The following is a 22,330-nucleotide window of genomic DNA, read 5'->3' on the forward strand; positions in this document are numbered from 1 at the left end:
CAGCCGAAGACGAGTAGCTTTATTAAAGGCGAATAAGGAAACGAGAATGACAAGGTGACAACACAAAAATACAACTTATGCTGTATGGGTTTGCACTGTACGATGCGACTAATACGGTGAAGATCCTATCCTACAACACCTCCCTTTTCAAGCTATCTCGTATCTTCGTTAGTCCGCCTGAAGTCGGCAGTGGGGTTGTCGAAGGCGTTGCTTTCGTTGAGACGAGCCTACAGTCGGTGTTGCACCATTGTCCTTGCTTGCGGAGTCGAGTAGTAGGTCGAACACATCCAAGAAAGTGTTAGTCGCTGTTGTGTCGGTCCTGGATCGCAACTGGTTTACGTGTCGAGTCTAGACTTCGTTTGCACAACGAATAGTGTAGGTTGTGTCCAACAAGGCGTGTGATGAAACCGGAATTCCGAGTAGGCTTCTATCTTTGATAAACCTTGGCAATCATCACGTCGTTGATCTCAAAGCTGCGCGGCGTCATGCTCAATTTCGACGACTGAATTGACATTCCAATTTGACATCTCGTGTACCGTTTGTGAGATCTCTAGAAAGTAACATTAGATCGAGTTTCGTTCGCAGTAAGCTTCGCAGGAAGGCTTCGGCAGGTGAAAGCTGGTCACGTGCAGACGGTTAGGAAGTGAAGCGGTATGCCATCACAAACGTCTGTAGTGCGACCACTGTTGGTTCCTCCCCCTTCAACTAGGCCAGTCCTCTTTTGAAGGTGTCCACAAAGCGTTCTGCTTGTCCCTTGTTTTGTGGATGGGACGGCGGCGTGCGAACGTGCAAGATTCTTCGGGAACGGTAGCATAAAGTGAACTGAGACGAATTGAACTGCGTTGCGTTGTTCGTAACAAGCGTCTCTGGATTCCCAGAAAACTGGCGAAGATGTATTTCATTGCTTGTATAGTAGCCGTTGAGGAGATCGATGACATCTGGACGATTTCCGGCCACCTGGAGTAGGCGTCCACAATAAGTAGATAGTATCGTCCTCCTATCGGTCAAGCGAAATCAGCATGAACTCGGGTCTACGGCGAGTCTGGTTTTGGCCATGACTGTAGGTCAGCTTTGACCGGATCCTTTGCCATGAATGCACATCTTGAGCAGGCTCTCAGGTGATAACAAAAACTGCATATAACCTGACGCTAAATCCAATGTCGTATAGTATTTATGACCCGCTATCTTAGCGAGTATATCCTCGATCCGTGGCAACGGGTAATGATCGAGGATGGTAATCTCGTTAAGAGGACGGAAATCGAGATAGACTCGAAGGGAACCGTCCTTCTTCTTTACTAACACTGTATTATGGATCTAAGGAGTATCACTCTCTACTATGCGACCTGCTCGAAGCAATTTTTTAATGTTTCTTTCTTTTTTTTTAATGTTTGTTTCTAATGCTCTTTCTGAAATTTTTCCGGAATCCCGGAGGGTCTAAAGCGCGAAGGTGGAGTTTCACTGGTTATCTTAATAACTATCTCGGTCTTTTCGTATGACCCTAAGTCATACGCATCACGTGAAATGCGATCACTGAATTAATCGAAAAGCGCAAACAGCTGCTGACGCTCCTGCTCCGAAACCTCCGCCTCGGACAAGTCCAGCTTAAGCGGCAAAGAACTACACTGAGTATCGGGGCATACCGTCACATTACAAACGTTACCTGCTACCGAATTTGTGCTAAGGAGGAAAAGTAGCTATCGCGAAAGTCTCCACAGTGGCCTTTCGGTAGCAATCCGCACGGCGGAGGAAACCTGCTGGCCCTTATATAGCATCTCGGCCTTGTCCTAGGGGTTAGAGACCAGCAACCGCGTCGCACCTGCGTTAAAGATCACCAGAGAGACCATTAGCGAGGGATCACTCAGGTGGCTGGACTGAGCGGCAAGAACAATCGGGGAAAGGTCCGCAACTTCGGAGTAGCAGGGAACAAAAGTTTCCGTGCTAGGCGTCAAGACTGTAGTCTCGGCGACGCGCACGGGAATTTCTTCAGCGCCGTTTAAGGTTGGCGGAGTCTGGTGCCAGAGCGTTGCATAGAATGTTGACTTGGTGATCGGCCATTCAGAGTGTACGGGTTCTATAGTTTATACTCCACGGTGGCAAGCGACTAAGAAAGTCGTTGCCCAAGATGATATTGTAGGCTTCTGCCTCACTAGGAACGCACGCAGATTCCGTAAAATAGACAGGCTGGTACAGGGTGAGCGAACGAACCTCAAATCTGAGATCAGCGCGACCGCTAAGCTTAATAGGCACACCTGCCATGCCTATTGCGCACGGTATATCGCTGTCCCCCATCGCAAACACCCCCAGTAAAGGCGCCGTATCCCTAGAAGTTATAGTAATAGCGGCGCCAGTATCTATTAATGCCAGGATGAGGACCCCATTAACCACTGGAAATTGTGCCATAAAGAACTGGTCTCTATTGGCAATAGCCAAGACTTCTACCGGAACAGAGGTGCGTTGTCACAGCCGTGCCGCGATTACCCTCAAGAAAATATGGCCTATAATTACTGCTAACCCATTGACTACACGAGCGGCCCCCAAAAGGACGAGAGCAAGCGAAACCCCAGGCAAAATCCAGCAGGGACTCGATCGTAACACATAGCAACAAGATTAAAGACGTTGAAAGCGTCAAGGACCGAAAAAGGCGAATTAACACAAACAGCATCAGTTGAGGTACACAACGAAAGAATCAACGAGCAAGCAAGTAATAAACGAACGTATGGTAAATTATGAGGAGATTGTAGAGAAGACTGAGAAGGTTGACCAAAAGCAGAGCTTGCTAGCTCTTCACTTCGCTTCATGAGTGCTGAGACTCGCGCCTCAGATTGTTCACAAGCGGCTTCCGAATTCCGCAAAGATATAGAAAGCGAATTTAATTTGTTCGCGGGCCTGCGAAATTTCTTAAGAAAGAGAGTCAGAATCGGGATATACAGCATTAACAGAGGAAGAAAAAAATCACTGGCCATCATAAAACGGCACGGAACCAGGAAGGCTAGACTAACGCCGACCTGGAGCTGGCAACTGAACTGTCAGCGATGGACACTGTCGAGCGTGATGACCAAGTCCTCCACAGTTGATTGAAACAGTTCGGGCGACTAGGAATAAGTCGACGGTCGGGAATACCATGCTGGCGGAAAACATCCTGATTCATTGCTAGTGCTGACTGCTGAAAGAATCGTGGTCGGTTCGTGCAAGACAAACTTCTGCGCACATACCTACTTTCTCCAAAGTTCGTCCACGGCGGTTCAGCTGTCACCGCCTTCACCTCTATGGTGTGTGCGGCGCCAACTGGGTTGATCAAATGGTCAGCTGTGGCCTCGGCTAGCAGTTGTTCAACCATTTGGGCCTTCGCTACCGCTTGCTCGAACGTCAAGTGGTTGTCTAACTTGACGTAGCAGCGAATGTCAGGACGCAACCTAGCCACAAATTCCTCAAGGACCCGTCCCTTCTGACTACTTGGATCCTGCCCGGTCGTAGCGGCTCGGACCAAGTTCAGCAGACGCTTAGCGAACGTCGCTCAAATGCCTGCTTTAGATGCGCTACAATTGCGTTGAAGTCGCAGCGCTCCTGCTGACTCAACTCTACCTTTTCCCGCGCTACCCCCTCCAAATAGCAGATAAGGAAATCTGCTTTTTGTTGAGACGTCGCAACCGCAGCACGCAGCCGCATCACATCTTCCAGATGGCGAAGCCACAGCGAAAACTGTGTGGCGTCGTCGCCTGAACCCGTAAACGCTGCTGGTCTGGGTGTCGGCCCATCCGGGCTATAAGTTGCAACAATAGGAATAGTATCAATCCTATTCCCGACCGCCGAAACCGACTCACCTATATCATGAAGCAAGGTAGGAGTACCTTCATCCACTTTCCTTGTTAACGAAGTGGTTGCTGACCTAGCGTCGTTCCATACTTCCGTAAGTTGCCAAGGCAGCAGCATCCCGCAGTGTCTTCGCATCTCTCCCATGTGCGTTGTTGCCATCGTTGAGTTCCTGCAAAGTACGAGCGAGCCGCCCAGTGCCGCTCGTCAAAGAAACTGATCTGTGTATCGGGGCAACAGCCCTAGAATCTGAAGACAGAGTGCGCGAACGAGTGACAGGCGACCCATCACTACCTGAAAAAGGACATAAAAGACACGCACCAGAAGGACGGCGAATGTCGACGTTAGCGCGACTCATCCTCACATAACACGCTCCGCAAAACCAACACGAAGAATTCAACAAGAAGTAAAATGGCAGAAATAATTACGAATGAAGGACGTTGTGGAGAGAATTCAAATGAAATAAGGGGAAATGTAGCGAAAAGATCTGGGAAAGCAAAAACCAATTGAAAAAGGGTGCCTATTATATGAGGAAGTCATGTAATAGCTCCTCCTCTCGTGTAGCTCCGCCTCTAAAGGGAATATTACAGTATCGATCAACTTGCGATAGAGCGCATTATCCACATCACTTACAGGCGCTGGCTCCTTTATTACTTCTTCAAAGCATAAAGGGGGTAAGCAACATGACGCGCAAGAGGAGAAAGGGGTCCCAGCCACATGCACGATATGCGGTTTGATATTCGCATTTCTTACATGGACAAAATCTATGAACAGAGGAAAAAATGCTCAAGTAAAAAAGTGTTCGGTAATCTGCGCCCGCCCAAAGTTTGGTTGGAATCCGTACAGTTGCTAGGGTTTCTATACGCGACATATAAACATTACATTCTCCTTAAGAAAGTTAAGCATCAGTGAAAGATCTCACAGTTTTCTTGCTAAAGGCGTCACGACTATATTTGAAGAAAATTCATACTTGATCTTGCACCTCTGTTATTTCCATAAAGGATAAAGGATAAAGTTTCTGGCGTTAACTGGCGTTAATCAATCCGCTTGGGATGCGCCACTTCAATTCACTTGCGCCGTTCACTTCAATTCAGAACCGTTTGGGGTTTACGGACGTGTAACTGGCCTATACAATGATTTGCGGTGGCTAGCCGAAGTGTCAAGTCACTGTTTTTTCTGGTACCAATTTAAAGTAGGAATGAAAGGCTTGGTGAGCACTAGGGCGGATTCGAATCTCCGATCGATCGTGCAGGGAGCGCAACCTCTAACCGCTACACAAGGTTCTACACCGCCCTTTATTATTTCGACACTTGATGGTTATCGATCGCCCACAATCGCGCGCTCGATAACCACCAAACAGCCGGCCGAGCGGGCGGCGCCGCCCGCGCGGCTGTGAACTCTGCGGGCAGCCTAAGCTGCCGTTTGCATGCGTGTTTCAAATTTTTGAGTAAAGTTGACGATGTTAACAAACGTTAAGATGTTAACAACCTGAGGCAAAGGAGGACTGCTGCAGTAATAAATGACCTGTTTTTAAACATTGCGCCGTCGCTTGAATCTTATTTAAACTCGACTCACCCCATTTTATTACTTTCTGATGTCGCCCACCATTTCAACACTTTCTGGCGAATGGACCAATTCGACGCCATGGGACACATCCCTCTGCTTTTGGGATTTCGTCACACACACGTGAAAGAATAAGCACGTGAGAGTCATTGTATAGCATGATATACTTACAGACGTTTTGCTTTTATGATTATATGCGATATTCAGTGATATTGAGAAGCACATTCTCGGTTCTACTTTCTGTGAAGAGTGCGTCGCATTTTTTAATTTGCATTCCTCCTTCGCGGTTTGACTTTGCGGAAAATCATGTTAGCTGTTTGTCTTTTTCTGGTGAGAATACTAGAACCCTACTTAGATTTAGGATCTGAGGAAACGGAGTTTTGCTCGCTAAAATCCCTCCGTTTAGGGCGCGGTTGTACTGTTTGGTGCATCCTCGAAACCTCAAGTGAGTCAATTTTGATTGCTGCACATCACCAATAAATTTCGTTTACTTTGTTTTGAATTACACCCAAAACTATTTGGAGTCTCGAATTCATTACTATACTGGAAGGAACAATATTCTTCTGATGTTAGGAAGTGGACCAGCAATGCAACCACCACAAAACAAGCACAGAAATGAATTAATAGGTTTCATATCTACTAACACGTACTCTCAACAAGTTTTCGATAGTAACGTTTTTGCTACAGTACAAAGATAACACCATGCTTGTTGTAGAAGTTCATCTTAACACAATCAAAATAGTCTCGAATGGGGAATTGTTCAGACGCATCAGCAACAGTGATTCAGGTGTAATATAGTGTATCAGCTTGATAAATCGGTTCTTGTTTGCGTAATAATACTCATAGAGTCGCTTGATAGTTATTCGTAACAATCAATCAATTATCAATAGATGTCCAGTCTGCCAAGAAAAACAGCATCTGAAATAGCTACCGGACGTAAATTTAAAAAAAAAACAGCTGAGCGTTTACAGTGCAAAACATAAAATTGGGAATTTTGAAGTACTTGAGCGTACTTCATTTATACGGTAACGCAGAAAAGTGGCACATCAAAAAGACGTTATTTTGGATTTCCCAAGCAGAGCAACTTGTACTTCGTACGATTTAATGATCACTAGAAAGACAACTGTTGATTGAACTAGTATTTCAAAACAATCTCCAAATCGTCTCTTCTTGAAACCTGAAACCTATGGTGAATCATATTTATGCTTTCTTCTTGTGTCAATGAGGTCTTCATGAAACTTCAGAAGTGGTCTGACGTTTCGAAAACGTCATCTTTATCAGAGGCCCGAAGATGGTTCGAGGTCTTTAACTGAACTTCACTTAGTGTTCAGTATCCTACTAATGTCTGGATTACGTTATGAAACTGCATGTGGAAGAATGTTATAGCTCACAGAGTGTTAGGAACAGCATAAAGTCATTAGTACTTGATACTCACTCATTTTTGTTACTCATTGGTGGAATCCTAACGAAAATCCAGAATGTTTCTAATGCATCCCTACCAAATCTTCCTTTTCGTCTGCTGACATCGTACACTTTATTTCAAACACCTTTCTGTAGTGTTTTTCAAACCTGTGGCGCTTTAGTTTCCCCAGATGCACTTAATGAACAGTATTCAGACACCAATAGTTAGTTAAGTTCATCATTGAGACAACACAACTGATATGACCACACCATTGCCTCCACTGCATTGAAAAGTAGAAAAATGTACAGGTGTGCATAGCACACACATACTTATGCATTTCAATTCATACCGCTAACCTTTTTTTTTGCTGTTGATCTATGATCGATCAACTTCTCATATTTGGTAGATATTTAGGATCGTTCTTCGCAAATCTCTGCTCACAATATGTACTTACAGTTAATGGGGTAGGGCTCAACTGATGTATAATTTCTTCTTCTCAACAGAAAAGTATGTAACATGATAGAATATTTTCTTTCACTATTACTTGTGTCGTTATTAAAAATCAAAGATGTTCTAGGCACTGTTTGTGTCTCGTACTCCTAAACTAAACATTTACGTTGGATGTCAATCACGTGGTTAAAAATTCCACCTTGCTGATTCACAAACTGTACAAATTTCGCGCTCTCAGGATCACTCAACTCTGAGTTAGGAGAACTATGTTCTATGTTCTTCATGTATTCTGTTCTTTATACAAAAGATTTATATAAAATAATAAAAATTATATTCATGAAAATTTATATCATGAATGGGCTTGTAATCGTACTAGTCGAGAAGGGGAAACTTTTTGAGAGTTTATTAGTGTCATTTTCGAAAAAAAAAACTGAAGCAACGGAAAAAGGACTCTCTCCTCGCATTACAGGTTCCGGATATAAGAAAAATTTCAGTTTTCAAACGGATGCCTGATACAATACTAACTTCACTTCTCTTCCTTGTCACTTAACGTTAACTATTCCTACAAATGACCAATATTCTGTTACAGGATCCTTTTTCATGTTTCCAGCATCTCAAACAAGATTCCATGGGTAAGTTGATTACGGCTGATCGGCGAAAACAGAATTGTTGTCCGTAAGATGACTTATGTTTCTGAAATAACATCCGTGTAATTTAATTACAGTGCTGGGACTGACTCCAGAGTGCTTTCTCTATTATGGAAATGTGAAAGCGGGGAAACGATATGAGTCAACCGCATTTCTGGAACGATTCGGGGATGCTTGCCGGAAAAAACATGCATTCATAGTTCGCTCCGTACGTTGGTTTTCAGACTCGGTGATGCTATGATTTTTTGTATGAAAGACCGCTTGGAATGAAAACAAAACCAGCCATGCGGCGGGAAGGGATTTTTAATTAGAGCATTTGCAAGGAGGTGTGCGTAACTTATCAGGTAGTACGGATTTGCACCTAACGTAAATTTTTTATTTACTTATTTATTGAAAACAACTGCAGGTGTGCCAAAAAACAAGATGGAACAGAGCTCACTAGAATTTCGCCTGAATTTTACACAACAAAACTTTTCATAGAAATGTCGGCAACATGTTTACCCTTAAATATTGCATTTTCATGAAGCATATGGCTTATTTCTTCAGTGACAAGAAGTTTTTCTTGCTATGCAGACGTTGTTGGAAAGAAAAATTTTGCCATACTAGCAAATGTGAGCGGCTTAGTAGAGCGTGAAAGAGTATCCTGTTCGCTGTCAAATTAAAACTTCCGCTTAGTTCAATGGAATATTTGGAATAATCTTTTGAAGTAGACTGCGCAAATATTTTGGTACTACGCGCCGAGTATAGCACTTCAATCAAAAAAATATGCATTTACGTAATTTATGCAATAAAAACTAGTTCGAATCAAGCCATTACCTATATAAAAAAAGGTCTCAGTAGGAGAACAAAAGCGATGGTGTAAATAATTTCTGTGGAATGTGCTCTTCTATACTGCTGAATTGCTTCTCATGTAAAAATTGGTGTCAATATCAGCAAAATACTAGTTATTATTAGTTGACATTACTAGTACAGCAAATATGGAAACTTCAGAAAAGTTAACAGGAATTTCAAAGACAACGTTTTGTTTGAAAAAGATCAAAAAGGCAAAGTGCCATTAAAACGATACGAGGGGTGGTCTGCCCTTACCTTTAAAGTTCCCAAATGAAATTGACGGTGCTCGAGAAACCTGACGCCTTTAGGCAACAATAAACGTCTTAGCCTTTATCTTCTCTTCGTTTCAGTCCGCTTCCGCTTAAAGGCATCACTCCACGAATTTGGGATGGTGCGGGTTTCAGGGGGTTATGCCTATACGGGGTCGTAGATTATGGGTAGGAGGGCCATTACTTTCATTTCTTTCTAACTGCCGTAAAAACGGCCTGGAAGTGCACAAGACTGGCACTTTTTACGGCGATTAAAAAGAAATGAACGGAATCATCCCCTTCTCCACAATCTACGACTCCGTATAGGAACTCTCCAGCTGAAATCAGTACCACCTCAGATTCGTGGTGTGATGCCTTTAAGCACTACAAGCAATGCAGATTAATCTTGGACTTAGGTTCAGTGAGATCCTGAATACGGAATCAGGCGTAGAGTCTTCCGTGTTACTCTCCTTTGCATAACCAAATACACAAAACGAGCCAGAAATCACTGGGAATAGCTGGAGCTCAAAAATCCTTGTGAACGCACTTTTTGAATATTCTCATTCTCGCTTCGTTTCCCGCACCTTATTGAACATAAACATTCATCGTCGAACACTTTTCTAAAATAGGAGGAAAAATGGCACTTTTCAGTACGGAGAAGCCCAACATATGCTTGTTGTTGTTGACCGATACGGTAGAAGAGTAAGAGTTCAACCAGCGCTAAGGTGGCACCTTGAGAAGGCCTTCTTGAAGAAATTTGTTCACGCGATGATAATTCCTACTCTTTGTAGCAAAGATCTGATCACACCGCCTTCGAGCTACAACAAAACCGACGTGGTCATACATTTCGTCGATCCGCGAAACCGGCTAGAACAGTTCTACTCGGATACCGTCGATAGAGGTAAAAGTATCGCGGTGTCTTCTTCAAAATGTTTTTTGAAACTATTGTGTAGGGTTTGTTATTGCTGGATTTTACTACTTCAAATATAGAGTGCTGGTGTTTGCTCTAAGTCATTACGCTGTAAGGTAAATGTTTACTCTTTTGTTCTCGAAAAAATTTGTACTTTTTCAGAATATTATTTGTTGCAGATTCTATGACCTCCGACTTCATATCGGGAAGAAGTACATAACTCCACATTTAGAACTGCGTGAGTTTCCACTTGCAGCAAGCTTGAGAAAGTAGGAAAATAATATTAAATCTACTCAAGCGCTTGTATTTTCAATGTTGCTTTACTGAACGATCTTGTTAACTCCCAGTTGATATACTGCATTTACGCAAAGCCATTTTTCCAACAAAAAAAGTATCTCTTACAAAGGAATAAAGAAGCTTTTTTACTTTCACTTTTTCTCTTCTCCCCTATGTCATCGTTATCCTGCAGAAGAAAGTAAGATTACGACTAGCCCCACCTGAAAAATGTATCCTTCATAAACAACAGTGATGCCCATGAAGCAGCGCCCAGGCGCCAGACCTCAGTTACTGTCATATCTTGAGTCTTCTCCGAAGAGAAGTGGCGGTGGATCTGACTCATCATCGTAGCTCAGTGCGTGAAACACCGGATCCGGGAAGTCTAGCGCAGGCTACCCCACCACCAGATGCACCAGGAGGCGACCTAACCTCTCCAGACATATTTGGGCGAAAGGGGAAGGTTCGCCCCTTCGCCTCGACTCCCCCTTCGAGGGACGGGGTCTCTGAACTCGCTTCCCATCTTTCACGCCTCGCTTCTGTGTCTGCGCAGACTCCCTCCTGTCCTGGTTATTATGGGCCACACTGGTGGTAAAATGGTTCTCATCAGTGGCGGGATGGGGCTATAGCAACAACTGTATGCATGAACAATACAAGTAGTAATTCGACTGCATACATACACACAAGGACGGTTACATGGATACGCGCTTTTCGGCTCAGGACCACGCACCGCAGATGCATATGTAGTGCGGTGACTCTTCCGGACGCACGCACTACGTAAGCGGTCTCGAAACCCTTCGAAAATTACACGAAGTGATAAATTCAAATGCTAAACATTTTTAAAAACATGGAAAAAAGACTTTGAAATAAAACATAGAGCTCTGTGTGCTAAGCTCTGGTTCCTATAGTGGTCAGATGTAAAAAATCCGCAGCAGGAAGAACCCATCTGCTGAAGTCGTGCGAAAGTATGAGAGTTACTCCAGCGCTCGGGAACAGCAAACATCCTGGCTCAGTTCCACTGTTTGCAACCTTATTTTCTAATCATTTTAGAGGCTATTTCCCGATAATGAACTGGGACCAACTGTTGTGTTCAGCCGCTTGTTTATTTTTCAAAAAATGAAAGCAAAATGAAAGGAAAGCAAACGCAATATACAAACAGCGGAGTACTTTCTTTTGTCATGTGCTTCAAAGAAAAAAGTTCTTGTTTTTATCATATTCTACTAGTAGTGGTCATGGATTTAAAAAACAAACTTCCAATTCGGCGATATATTATGGAAGAGTGGAAAACTTATCGGATCAATGGTAGCTGTTCCCGATCTCTTTTAAAAGCCATGATTATTCTTTTTAGTATCTGAACCTGACCTGCAACTTATTTTACCTCGAGATTTCAAGGTTTTCGAAGGAGGAGTAACATCTGACAGGTATCTTTTCGACTAAAAAAAGGATAAAGTCACTGGCGTAACAATCTACTTGGGACGCGCAAACGTTTTTCACTGGAATTCGTTATCGTTGAGGTTTTGGAACGCGTTTTGACCTATAGAATGACTTGTTGGGGCCAGCCTATGATCAAGTCAGTGTTTTTATCCTCCCAGATAGGTCTGGTACCAATTTATCGACCCCCAAAGGGTTGAAAGACTTGGTTTGTCAGGGCAGTTTCGAACTCTCGACCGTGTGGCTACATCGAACCTCTAACCGACTGCGCTATATCCGCCCTCTCGATTTAATTAAATTAATTAAATTAGATTAAATTGTACTAGCTAGCAACTGTGATTTATGGTATGCAATGGTACTCATTTTTGACGTTCTAAAAATTCAATTCCGGATTTTTTACATTATATCATACAGCTGTTCACTTGTTCGCATAAATTTCAGCAGTGAAAGTTTGACTGTCGATGTGCAACATGGCCGCGGTGCGCCTTTTTCAATTTCGCTCAAAGGTTTAGTCTTCAACTCCTACACCGGATTTAGGTAGGTTTATTTTTTTTTTGGAATTCATTCAAAGTACATTTACTAATATTTACTAATAGTTGAAATAGGGTGACTACTGCTGAACGAAAAGCTCAGTCTTCTTTCCAACATCGTATGCATTGTCCACAGAAAGTAGGAAATTTTTACTTTTTCAAAAATTCGAAGAAATTACGTCCAGATCTGTGGATGTTGGACATATCGAACCGAAGATGGCTAAATCCGTTAAATTCACACAGGTAACTCGTTTTAAATGTATTTTTCCTTTCACTGTTTCTTCATTATTCTTCCGCAGGAGGATGTCTTACCCTCATGCAATTAAACGCATGGAGCACCGGAAATTTTTGGCACGTGTTTGGAGTGCTGTGTTACCAATTGTATCCGGTGACTATGTTTATTCTTATCCTCACATTTTTATAAAAATATATGCTAATTTCAGCAAATGTACTTCTTTTGCTGTTCGGAACTGTTGTATTCCTTCGCCTTGTTGGTTTCTACAACAGAGAACACCGACGAAACAAATTTGTTCTCGACAGTTCAGTGAATTTGTGAAAGAAGAATCATAGGAAGTTTTAAATAAGCAGCTCAGATAATTCCAAGTTATATCTTTTTTAAACTTAATTCTCGTGCACACATACAAATCATTTTAAATGCCCAATTTGATTGTTACTAAGTAAAATACTTGAAGTGACTGGATATATTCGAAATTTAAATAAATGAGGATTCTCTTTAGTTCCATTCACTTCCTTCCAGGGTTCATTCGGCTTTCGACAGTTAAAATCATGGCATTCGTTGCTTCTTACAGATGTTCTTTTAGAGCTCCTAATGGATGTGTTCGTTGTCAAATCCAAATATCTAGCTAGGTTACAGTATGCTGCAGAAAATTACTGTCCGTCATATCATGCTGTTCTCTAACTGCGGTCTAGTAATCTTCCACCCAGGTAAGGTAAGCCGACCTGGAAGGACGGCCTTGTATTGACGCCAATAACTTAATGATTTATTGGTGTAATGTTATATAATATATGAAGTTCATTATTTTCTTGACAGACCTGTAACTGCGGTTGGCTTTTAAAAGCGGTTAGAGATGAGGAAACACGGTTTGATTTCCAATCATTCCCGAGCTGAAACCAAACATGATCGGCAGAGATGGAGGGAGTTTCGAGAAAGTTTATTTTTGCACGGAAACGAAGCTGCGTGGATATTCCATGCAAATCACCGCTGTCATACTTTATAGTCGACAATTCTGAATGGAATTAAAAGATTGGATAATTCGATCGATAGTTGCCTGGAACATGTTCTGTTTCATACACCATTGATCGAAGAGCGAGTTGACGCTTTATTCTTACTAGGGAAAAGGTAGACTAGGCAAAAACACAGGAGATATTTAATTTAAATTAGGACTTGATTCATGCTATTCGACATAAGGGGATTCCTCTACTGACGAAAGCAGCTTTAATCCAAATAAATTTTCGCACTGAACGCAATTTGTTTTGTTTGAGGTATCCAAAATATTCGACGCGGAGTAGTCATTAGTCAAAATATTAAATTATTCTGTTTTGTTACATATACTTCCTGTCAAGGTCCATTTGGCCTTATGAAGTAAAGTAAGGTGCACTCAGTTCCTGTAGGTGTTCTTCTAAGTCTGAATAAGGTGATGTATTCACATTGTGTTCATGCAGAATAATACCATAAAAAATATAATACGATGCAATGAGAAATCAAATTTTGAATCTTCTTTATTAAACGAGCTCATTTATTTATTTATTTATTTATTTATTTATTTATTTATTTATTTATTACAAGTATAAATCATCTCTTAATCTGTGGAATTTCTCTTGTACCCGCAAATGTGTTTGTGCATGTGTGAGGTTGTGATGGTCTTACTTATGATACGTAGATGACTAATGGGCAGTTGTTCAGATCCCATCGCTGAGCACTGTGGTCAGACATTGGCAACGTTTGGTGCCTTAAATGATCTTCCTCGTTTAATTTTAGGTGGAGCATAACGTCGTTCAAGATGCCAGTAATGATGCCAAAGTATAAATGTGAATATCCAATTGAAGCAGAACCTGAAAGATGTGGTCCAGTTATCCGCAATTTTCACCTCACTCTTATCAGAACTGTAAAAGAAATCACCCAAATATGTAAGCCGAAAACATTAAGGCAAGATTCAAATCAACACGTCCTCCAAGTGCTTCAAGGAGTTTTGGAGCAGTTGCCATCGTTAATACTGATAATCCTAGAGAGTAAGATGATTGGAGTAGCAACCCTGAAAATAGTTTTCGGATAATTTTCTTCATCGCTCTTCATATGCTCTATGTATTTTTAATTCTGTATTCATTTGCGTAAAGATAGTAACTGAATAATTTCATAGCTTGCTGTTACACGTGGCTCGGCGAAAAAGCATCTGCTTTTATCAAAAACTTAGAACTATTTAGTGAACAGTGGTGTGCTTCAAAAATGCAGATTCTAAACCAAAATCACTCGCTGTTCGTTGAGGTATTTTTATTCTTAATTATTTGTTTATTTGTAAAAGTTTTTTTTCCTTGAAAGAAGTCATTGGGAGAACTGTAAAACTAACTGGAGTGACAGAGTTCGGCACAAAAACAGTCTAAAAAAATAAGCATTAAATTAGAGTAATGTAGATTTAAACGCAGTCAGTACGTGATTTGCTGTTTCTCAAAGGCAGCATACCACGAATCTCAGGTGGTGCGGATTTCAGGTGGAGTATTCGCACACGGGTTCGTAGATGACGGAGACGGAGGTGGTTCCGTTCATCTCTCCCTCCACCACTGCAAACAGCCGCCTCCAGAATGCTGTTTTGTACGACGCCATCTGTTGCAAAGCTTCACCTCTTGCGTCGCCTCCGCCCTGAGATTCGTCGAAAACCGGACTGCTCCAATAGGCGGTAAGGGACGCTATGCGTGCAAGGGCGGCGCTACTACAGAAGGCATCGTACAAAACAGCATTCAGGGGCCGGCTGCTTGCAGTGATTCAGGCAGAGATGAGCGGAACCACCCCGGTCTCCATAATCTACGACAGATACTACACCTGAAATCCGTAGCAACCTAGATTCGTGGTATTCTACCCTTAAAATAGGACTGTTTTTGCCGTCGGCGCGGCGGCATGTTCAACCGCGTGAACGCGATTGTAAGTTGCGGCATTGTGGTTATTCTTTTGGAAGCATCCGTCCGGTGACAGGTATTTTTTGATCACCAATGACTCCTGTGTACCATCGGAATAGAGCGCTCTTTCTGAACTGAATTTTTTTACTTCACATAACACGTGCATAGATTTTTGAATGCCCTTCTTAGAACGCTTAAAAGTATTCTAAGACCGTAAAGAATCACGATGACCTCGGGAATTTCGAACATGTTACCTGGCCAAAGTAACCAGAGAGGTTTGGGCATACAAATTAACGAAATGATCGCTATACTCAGAGCTGAAGTTTGTTCGATACACCATCCGAAACGCATGTATCCTCCGTCTGAAATAAAGAAGTTTACTTTCTCTTGAAAGATCTGCCGAAACTTTCAAATGTTGAATTTATGCTAATAGGAGAAATTGTTATAAAAAGCGTAAGACATCCTGATTTTGGCTAGCGATATAATGCAGATTTAGATAGTGGAATAAGCGAGACATGCAGCCAGCATGGTTAACTACAGTTTAATAAAATTTCTGTGCGCGATGGCATCAGGTTTTCACTAGTAAAATGGTTTTTTTTCCAAAACGTTGTGTTGGTAAACCTTTTTTGATTACTCCTTAGGTGCCTGTACCACAATTAGTGTCTGTTGTAGCAATGTAACTAGCTTTCTTGCTTTTGCTGGACCTCATAGCGGACTAAAACCACACGTATTACGCGTGAGCAAACATCTTTAACGTTTTCTGCTGTCTCGGGAAAGAAGAATGGTAAGAAATGACATTTGGTCAGTTAACCTACGATCGATTCAAGGTACATTAATTATGCTCCGCTGCACCATTTCTATTTGTGCTAACACAGGCGTACAGTAATTTCTGAAATCTTTTCCTCGAATTAAACACACCTACCTAGATAATTAGCGACACATTCTTCCGTCCCAAGAACGCGATGCATCAGGCCAAAATCAAATATGATTATGTCATACGCTAAATATCGTTCCTGCAAAAAAAAAGTTTTTTTTTTTTCATTTTTCCTTACTGCTGCAGTCTCAATTATCCCTCTGATATTGCAGTGATCCAAACTCTGAGCAAAACAAGGAGCTCGAGTATAAACTTCTGGTTAAGAAAATCGTCGACATGCTGCAGTGTTGAACTTCACCCACATTTTCGAAAACTGAACTATGATCTTGCGGTTTGAGTTAAAAACAACAGAGCAAGAACATAAAACTTTTATGGAGCTAACCAACAAAGCAAAGATTTGAAAATGCTGTAGTTTTGTGTTCAATAAACTCTAAGACAAGAAAACAAGTGGACTTCGAGAAAAAGAGAATCCAAGAGAATAAAATTTAAATGCTAACTACATCCTGTGGAAGATAGAAAGGTGCATTTCATCTGTGCGGAAAGCTACATTTCATATCAATGTGGAAGTATGAGTTCTGATTTTGTTTTTATTTTTTTAGTTTGCATTTGTCATAAGACGACGATTAAGTCAAAATTGATTAAATCAAAACAGGTGATCTTAGAACAGCTAGAGTAAAGAGACAAGTTAAAGCTATAGAAATATTGCAATTAACCACATAGTACTACAACTTTCTCTTATTCCATTGAGAATCAACTGAAAATCTTGCAATCCGACGACTAAACGCTTCCGTTATGCACTTCTATTTTTAGTGAGCCACGAGGTAGAACGAGGTTTGCAGCAATTTTAGCAACTCCACAATGCTAACGCTCTTACAAATTATTTCAAAAGTCCGACACGTGTCCCTTTGAAAAGAACGCTAAGGAAAGTACAGCCGGTAGAATATGAGCGTGAAGCCCCGTGTATAGCATTTCATCGCTAACGAACGAATCCATGGGTTCCTAGTTTTTTTTTGGCGTGATTTGGACATACGTCGAGAATAGTCTTCATTTGATTTGTGGCCCACGATTATATAGGGTTCGGACGTAGTTTGCAATTATCACAGGAAAATCTCTAACCAGTCCAGAAACTAGAGACTTCAAACTCACTTCTCTAATTAGTCTACCATAGAGGATAACGCTTTACATTCATTTTAAAAAGCGATCACTTCTACAGATGAATGCAAACAACATCTCGAGGTGACCTTAACGCCAACTCATTTTATCACTTTCACAGGTGTAGGCAAATGCCTCGTCGAGTAAACTAATCTCCTGTTCCACCCGATTTCTGGATTTGTACACACGTATCCGCATTTTGTTGCAATGCTTGCAAACTACGCCAAGAAAAACGTTCTTCTGCTTGAAGGAAACTATCATGTCTACTACAGTAATGTTTAGTAATTTTTAAGTGACGTATTTCTAGATGTTTTCCTTATTTCATTTTTTTGTGCTGGCATATGTTTGAAGAAAAGTCTGCGAAGAAAAGACAAGTCAATGGCCTTTGATAGACAACACATCCATGAAAATGAGTCTACTTCCTAGTATTAGTGCACTGAACCTAAGCAAGGACTATCGTATTTGCTCAACGCTTTAACTGAACCCTCCATGGAAACGACAAGGATCTGTGCTTTAGAGAGATTTACGAACTCCACACGGAGTTAACAACTCGTGAAATTCACTCCTAGTCCGGAAACGAACGCATTTAGTCACGCATCAATAAACACATTAGTCACTCGTACACAAATATTAAGGTGGTTTTGAACGTCCCCTACGAGAGTGTTTGGTAAACAGGATGAGTTTAGAGAGAGAGAAGGAAAAAGTGTTTATTTGGGTTTAATAGAAGTATTACCAAATGATCGATCCGAACACTGCCCGAGGCTATTTCGTGAGACGATAATCGTGACGATACTCACCTCTACGGAGGCATCCTCAGCTATGTTAGACCGACACAAGAAGACGTGTTTGTGCCTATAGATGGAAACCACATGCTGAAAAAGTGAGGATGAAGCAATGAAACCTCATCTTCTCTTGCTACTTCGACCCAAACAATTCTGTGCACTTTTGTACCTCAACGCAAGATTATTGAATGTACATTTTATTCCAATTATTCTTCTCCTGCAGAAAACCAGTCTCGTACACGAGGCGGATTTAAACCCAGGAAAAATTACAACAGAAATTCGGTTTCTGGGTCCGTACACAAGATTTGCAAAAATAGTCGAGAACGTTCCATAATGAAAAAAGGCAGCTAAATCAACCAACAAATCTCCCAGAATCAAACAGTCATCAATCGGAAATTTCAAAGATCTTTCTGCCGAGATCATGCGGCCTTACACGCGGGATAATGAATAATTAAAGTGATTTCTCGCTCAAGATCTACTACTCACAGTTCCCCTTGGAACTACATAATTTCTTTATTTTAGCTTGGTATGCATCCGTGCGTCTTTTCCACGACATTCACAAATTACCTAGTGCTAGGCAATTATATATTAAGTCCTTCTCGAGGAAACAAAAATTGGATTATATCAGTGGTACTTTCAACAAAAGTAAACGATATAAAAACTGAAGTGTATAATATTAGAGTACTACATACCAAAGTCCAATAAACAGGAGAAAAATATTCCAACAGAATGGAAACGATTATAGAAAATTATTCGTAAGCCAGCCGAAAATACATCGAATTATTTTTAGAAATTCCAGAGATTTTCATGAGATTTTGGCAGTTACTAAAAAAACAGAAAGTTTGGCGTGTTACTAAAAAAACGCATAAAGTTGAACAATCAAATCAACAACATTATTTTCAATCAAACATTGGTTACTCCAATCAAATTCTTCTATTCCATACCGCTGCTTTTTTTTTCGTTTAGATTTAAATGAACACTTTGTTTCCTGTAGTTTTTTTTTAATGTAAACGACTAAATAGCTAAGATCTATAAAGAATTTATTTATTTCCTGAAAATTTTATTTTTTTCTAGTCTACTGAAGCACTGAAATGTCTTAAAAGGTTTTTCAAATAAACAATCCTCCAATAAGTTTGCGGTGAGAAAAACTATGCCGGGCAACCAAATGTTTGGCAGGTGAGATACAGTCGTCATTTTAAGTAACTATGCTGTAAATCTAAGATGATTCAAGTTGCTGATTTTATTGAAGCGGAAAAAAAAAACTCAGTTCTGTATTACAAGGAAGAGCCTCTTTCAACGGTAGTCACGCGCTAGGACTTTCTTCCAAGCCCTCAAGTTCCGAAATTTTCCGATTTTGACGCATATAATAAGCGCTGAACGGAGCAAACGTAAACACTTACTTGAAACAAGGAAGCAAGGGCTACGGAAAGCTGTAAGAAAGCGCAAACAGCAGCTAATGGTCGATTCGGTATCCGAACGCTGCATATCCGTGTATGTGGTTCTTCAATAAAGACGCACCAAAGCAGTTTCATCTGTGAAGTGAACTCGATGAGGAAGTCATGTCTGTCTGAGTGAGCATCACAGATTCAGAGCACGCAAAGCATTTCATTCAACAGTGAATAACAATGTCTATGGACTTTTCATTGGGCTGATGTGCTCACAACTCGTCCCAACAAGTCTTTTGTAGAGGAGCAATCTCAGCAAGCAAATCAGAATCTCTTCTCACTTTCTTCCAAATAGTTTCGTAAAAAAAACAATTTGGAAAAAGTTGAAAAATTTGCTAAAATTCTCAATTTAACTTCAACCTTATGCCTTCAAAAAAACCATCAACCCGCCCCAACAGTTCAAATTCGATCCACAGGGTTTCCGAACGGCTACAGAACACAACAACATAAACCTAAGTGCGTTGATACTACTACAGTATTCAGTATTCCAACTTACACCCTCAAAAATTCAAAATCATGCGATCGAAGGCAATTTTTTGAGGAAAAGTCAAATCGAAAAATGCAAGCACCAATACCTTGTCTATTCCTCTGCACTTTATTGAAAAAAAACATAAGATGACCTGAATCCGTGGGTTTTCCTCTCACTAATTGCTTCAGTTCCCACTCAATTATCTAAAAACACAATAGCGGAACAACGTTAACGATTTTTACTCCCTTACAAATCAGAAAACTCGGCATATAACAACTTGTTTCTGTCACAAATCATTCAAGAGGAATAAAATATTGCTATATTCAAAGCGTTCGGTCATGCATAAAACCGCAACGTTAAACGTACGTAGTAAGAGTATTGTGTACTTATCAACAGTTAATGTGCTAGAAAACTACGTCACTTCCTTCATGCTACGTCTTCTCTGGAGCCATACATTTGCAACTATAAGGAGAATTCGAATGCTCTTCTTTGTTAATAATTCGTGAATTTTTCCAATGTAAATTTCAAAATGGAAGTGCAGACATTGAGTTACGAAGAACAAGACTGACAGATTACTGAGAAGTCAAATCGGGAATATGTGCAAACGAAAAAACTCTGTTTCATAACAGTGGTAAGCAAATTTTCGCAAAACCTTGAGTAAACCACCGTAATGCTCCCAAATCTGATAGAATACAGTGGTCAAGAACTCAAATTCTATTCAGTAGAAGCTTATTGTACGATGAATACACGAAGGATGAATAGAATGATTACCCGGGGAAAATTAATGACGTACTATACTATTTCGATTCGTTCGTCAAAAAAAATTCCTTACGTTTTTCGTTTTCCTGAGGAATGCGGTAATTGGGAATTCTCAATGCTTACTTAGGATTGTAATTAGTCAGCAAAAAGCTGCTAATTTTCAATAGATTGTTTCTTAGATCCAGTAGTCGTCAGATATCAAAAACAAACTTTACTTTGCTCGGCAAGGACTGAAACAATTTCGTAGAGAATTCCAATGAATAAAGATTAATCTTGGTCTTCCCCTTTATTTCAAAAAAAAAACAATATAAAAAAATACAAAGTGGAACTATACTAGAATTTCATTAATGAGCAAGGAATAAAGGTGTGAAGAAGGATTATTTCCTTGATGTTCATGATAGCCATATATACTTTTGCCTCTCATCACCACCATAATCTAGCAATTGCAGCGGGACGTCGGACTACGGTATTTTTTTATTAACCTGCCCATTTGTTACTTATTGAGGTGCTAATCAGGAACTTAACACTGATTCTCCATCATAACTTGGTTTTCATGGATGTAACACACGTTTGTTGCAACACATGTTATTTTCAAGGTGCACTCATCCTAATACTTGAAAAATAAGGCTACACGTTAAGAAAAAAATCTGAAGTAGTCTGAAAGAAGAGGAACGTTGAAATAACTCCACTGGTCACTCATTTAATCAATGAACATAAGAAAACTTCGAACAAAACTTCTCTTTTCATTAACAGAACACTGGAAAAATTCGCTTCGACTCCTGTTTGCTGTAGAATATCAGAAGAGGCTTCACAAAAGAAATTTTTTACTTATGAGAAGCAACAGAAGTAACTTCGTGTGTAGCTTAATGAAGTCTCGAAACACAAAAGTAGTGCTACAGTAACATCAAAGAGGAATTTCAAAGTTTTATCAAGGTCAATATTCATTGTGATCTCCTGAAGTCTGCTAGATGGAACACTGCCAAATTCTTTGCTCCTATAAATTAGTGCTATTCTTATTAATAAAAATCTTTGGCAGAAACAAAATTTCCCACTACTGTTATTGTCAAACAACTATTCTGCACAGTATCAATGTATGGGGCTAAGAGAGCAAAAGCCAAGCGATACACTACATAGTATCACAGTTTAGACTTAACTCACACATGGATCACAGTTACTACAGTTAAAGAGCAAGATGATAATCAATAGTGAATAGAAACTGATAGATCATAGATCTGCATAGATAGATCGAAGAACACTAGTGCAGTCATTTTGTTTAGTTATTTATTTATTTATGCACTTAATGTGCTTCACAGCAAAACAAGAAAACACAAGAGAAAAAAGACAAACAGAGATTATGCGAGTGTTTTGGACAGAAATTTAGCAACAGGCGATTAGCAGGAAGTATTCCTTGTGGTGAAGCCTACGTTTAGAGCATGCACTTACATTTCTGATCACTTGAGAAAATCACGTCTAAATTACGCAACCGGAAGAATCATACTCCGTATTCCAGAGGCCTACACTACTTAATATCAGTACAAACCACGTGAGGACAGTGGAAGAGGATGGTCACTGAACCAATTCAAATGATGGCATGAAGGCACAAAGTGTTCAAGACCAAAGCGGCA

At 40.6% G+C, this 22,330-nt stretch overlaps 4 protein-coding genes across 5 annotated transcripts; 1 reads left to right on the forward strand and 3 right to left on the reverse strand.

The window, feature by feature from the left end:
* Positions 1-168: 168 nt before the first annotated feature.
* RB195_001196 (uncharacterized protein) lies at positions 169-3,337 on the reverse strand (the record flags this gene model as incomplete). Its single annotated transcript, XM_064197858.1, has 5 exons — positions 169-348; positions 443-550; positions 2,206-2,384; positions 3,006-3,139; positions 3,213-3,337. The coding sequence occupies 5 exons, from the start codon at positions 3,335-3,337 to the stop codon at positions 169-171; spliced, it is 726 nt and encodes a 241-aa protein (XP_064053739.1).
* A 152-nt stretch (positions 3,338-3,489) lies between these two features.
* RB195_001197 (uncharacterized protein) lies at positions 3,490-3,972 on the reverse strand (the record flags this gene model as incomplete). The annotated part of the gene is made up of 1 exon (XM_064197859.1): positions 3,490-3,972. The coding sequence occupies one exon, from the start codon at positions 3,970-3,972 to the stop codon at positions 3,490-3,492; it is 483 nt and encodes a 160-aa protein (XP_064053740.1).
* Positions 3,973-5,679: 1,707 nt separating this feature from the next.
* RB195_001198 (uncharacterized protein) lies at positions 5,680-12,651 on the forward strand (the record flags this gene model as incomplete). The annotated part of the gene is made up of 13 exons (XM_064197860.1): positions 5,680-5,703; positions 5,780-5,818; positions 7,815-7,857; positions 7,950-8,080; positions 9,603-9,676; positions 9,743-9,852; positions 9,905-9,977; positions 10,041-10,099; positions 11,483-11,555; positions 12,007-12,102; positions 12,171-12,338; positions 12,395-12,483; positions 12,539-12,651. The coding sequence occupies 13 exons, from the start codon at positions 5,680-5,682 to the stop codon at positions 12,649-12,651; spliced, it is 1,092 nt and encodes a 363-aa protein (XP_064053741.1).
* A 1,390-nt stretch (positions 12,652-14,041) lies between these two features.
* RB195_001199 (uncharacterized protein) lies at positions 14,042-19,564 on the reverse strand (the record flags this gene model as incomplete). 2 transcript variants are annotated; one of them, XM_064197862.1, is made up of 6 exons in its annotated part: positions 14,042-14,168; positions 14,236-14,368; positions 15,479-15,586; positions 16,147-16,237; positions 18,048-18,122; positions 19,433-19,564. In XM_064197862.1, the coding sequence occupies 6 exons, from the start codon at positions 19,562-19,564 to the stop codon at positions 14,042-14,044; spliced, it is 666 nt and encodes a 221-aa protein (XP_064053743.1). The 2 variants fall into 2 exon arrangements, with proteins under 2 accessions (XP_064053743.1, XP_064053742.1); XM_064197861.1 differs by lacking the exon at positions 18,048-18,122 and having other exon boundaries at positions 14,236-14,338.
* Between the last annotated feature and the right edge of the window lie 2,766 nt (positions 19,565-22,330).

This window comes from Necator americanus, chromosome IV, assembly GCF_031761385.1.
Source record: "Necator americanus strain Aroian chromosome IV, whole genome shotgun sequence".
In the NCBI taxonomy this organism is placed as follows: Eukaryota; Metazoa; Nematoda; class Chromadorea; order Rhabditida; family Ancylostomatidae; genus Necator; species Necator americanus.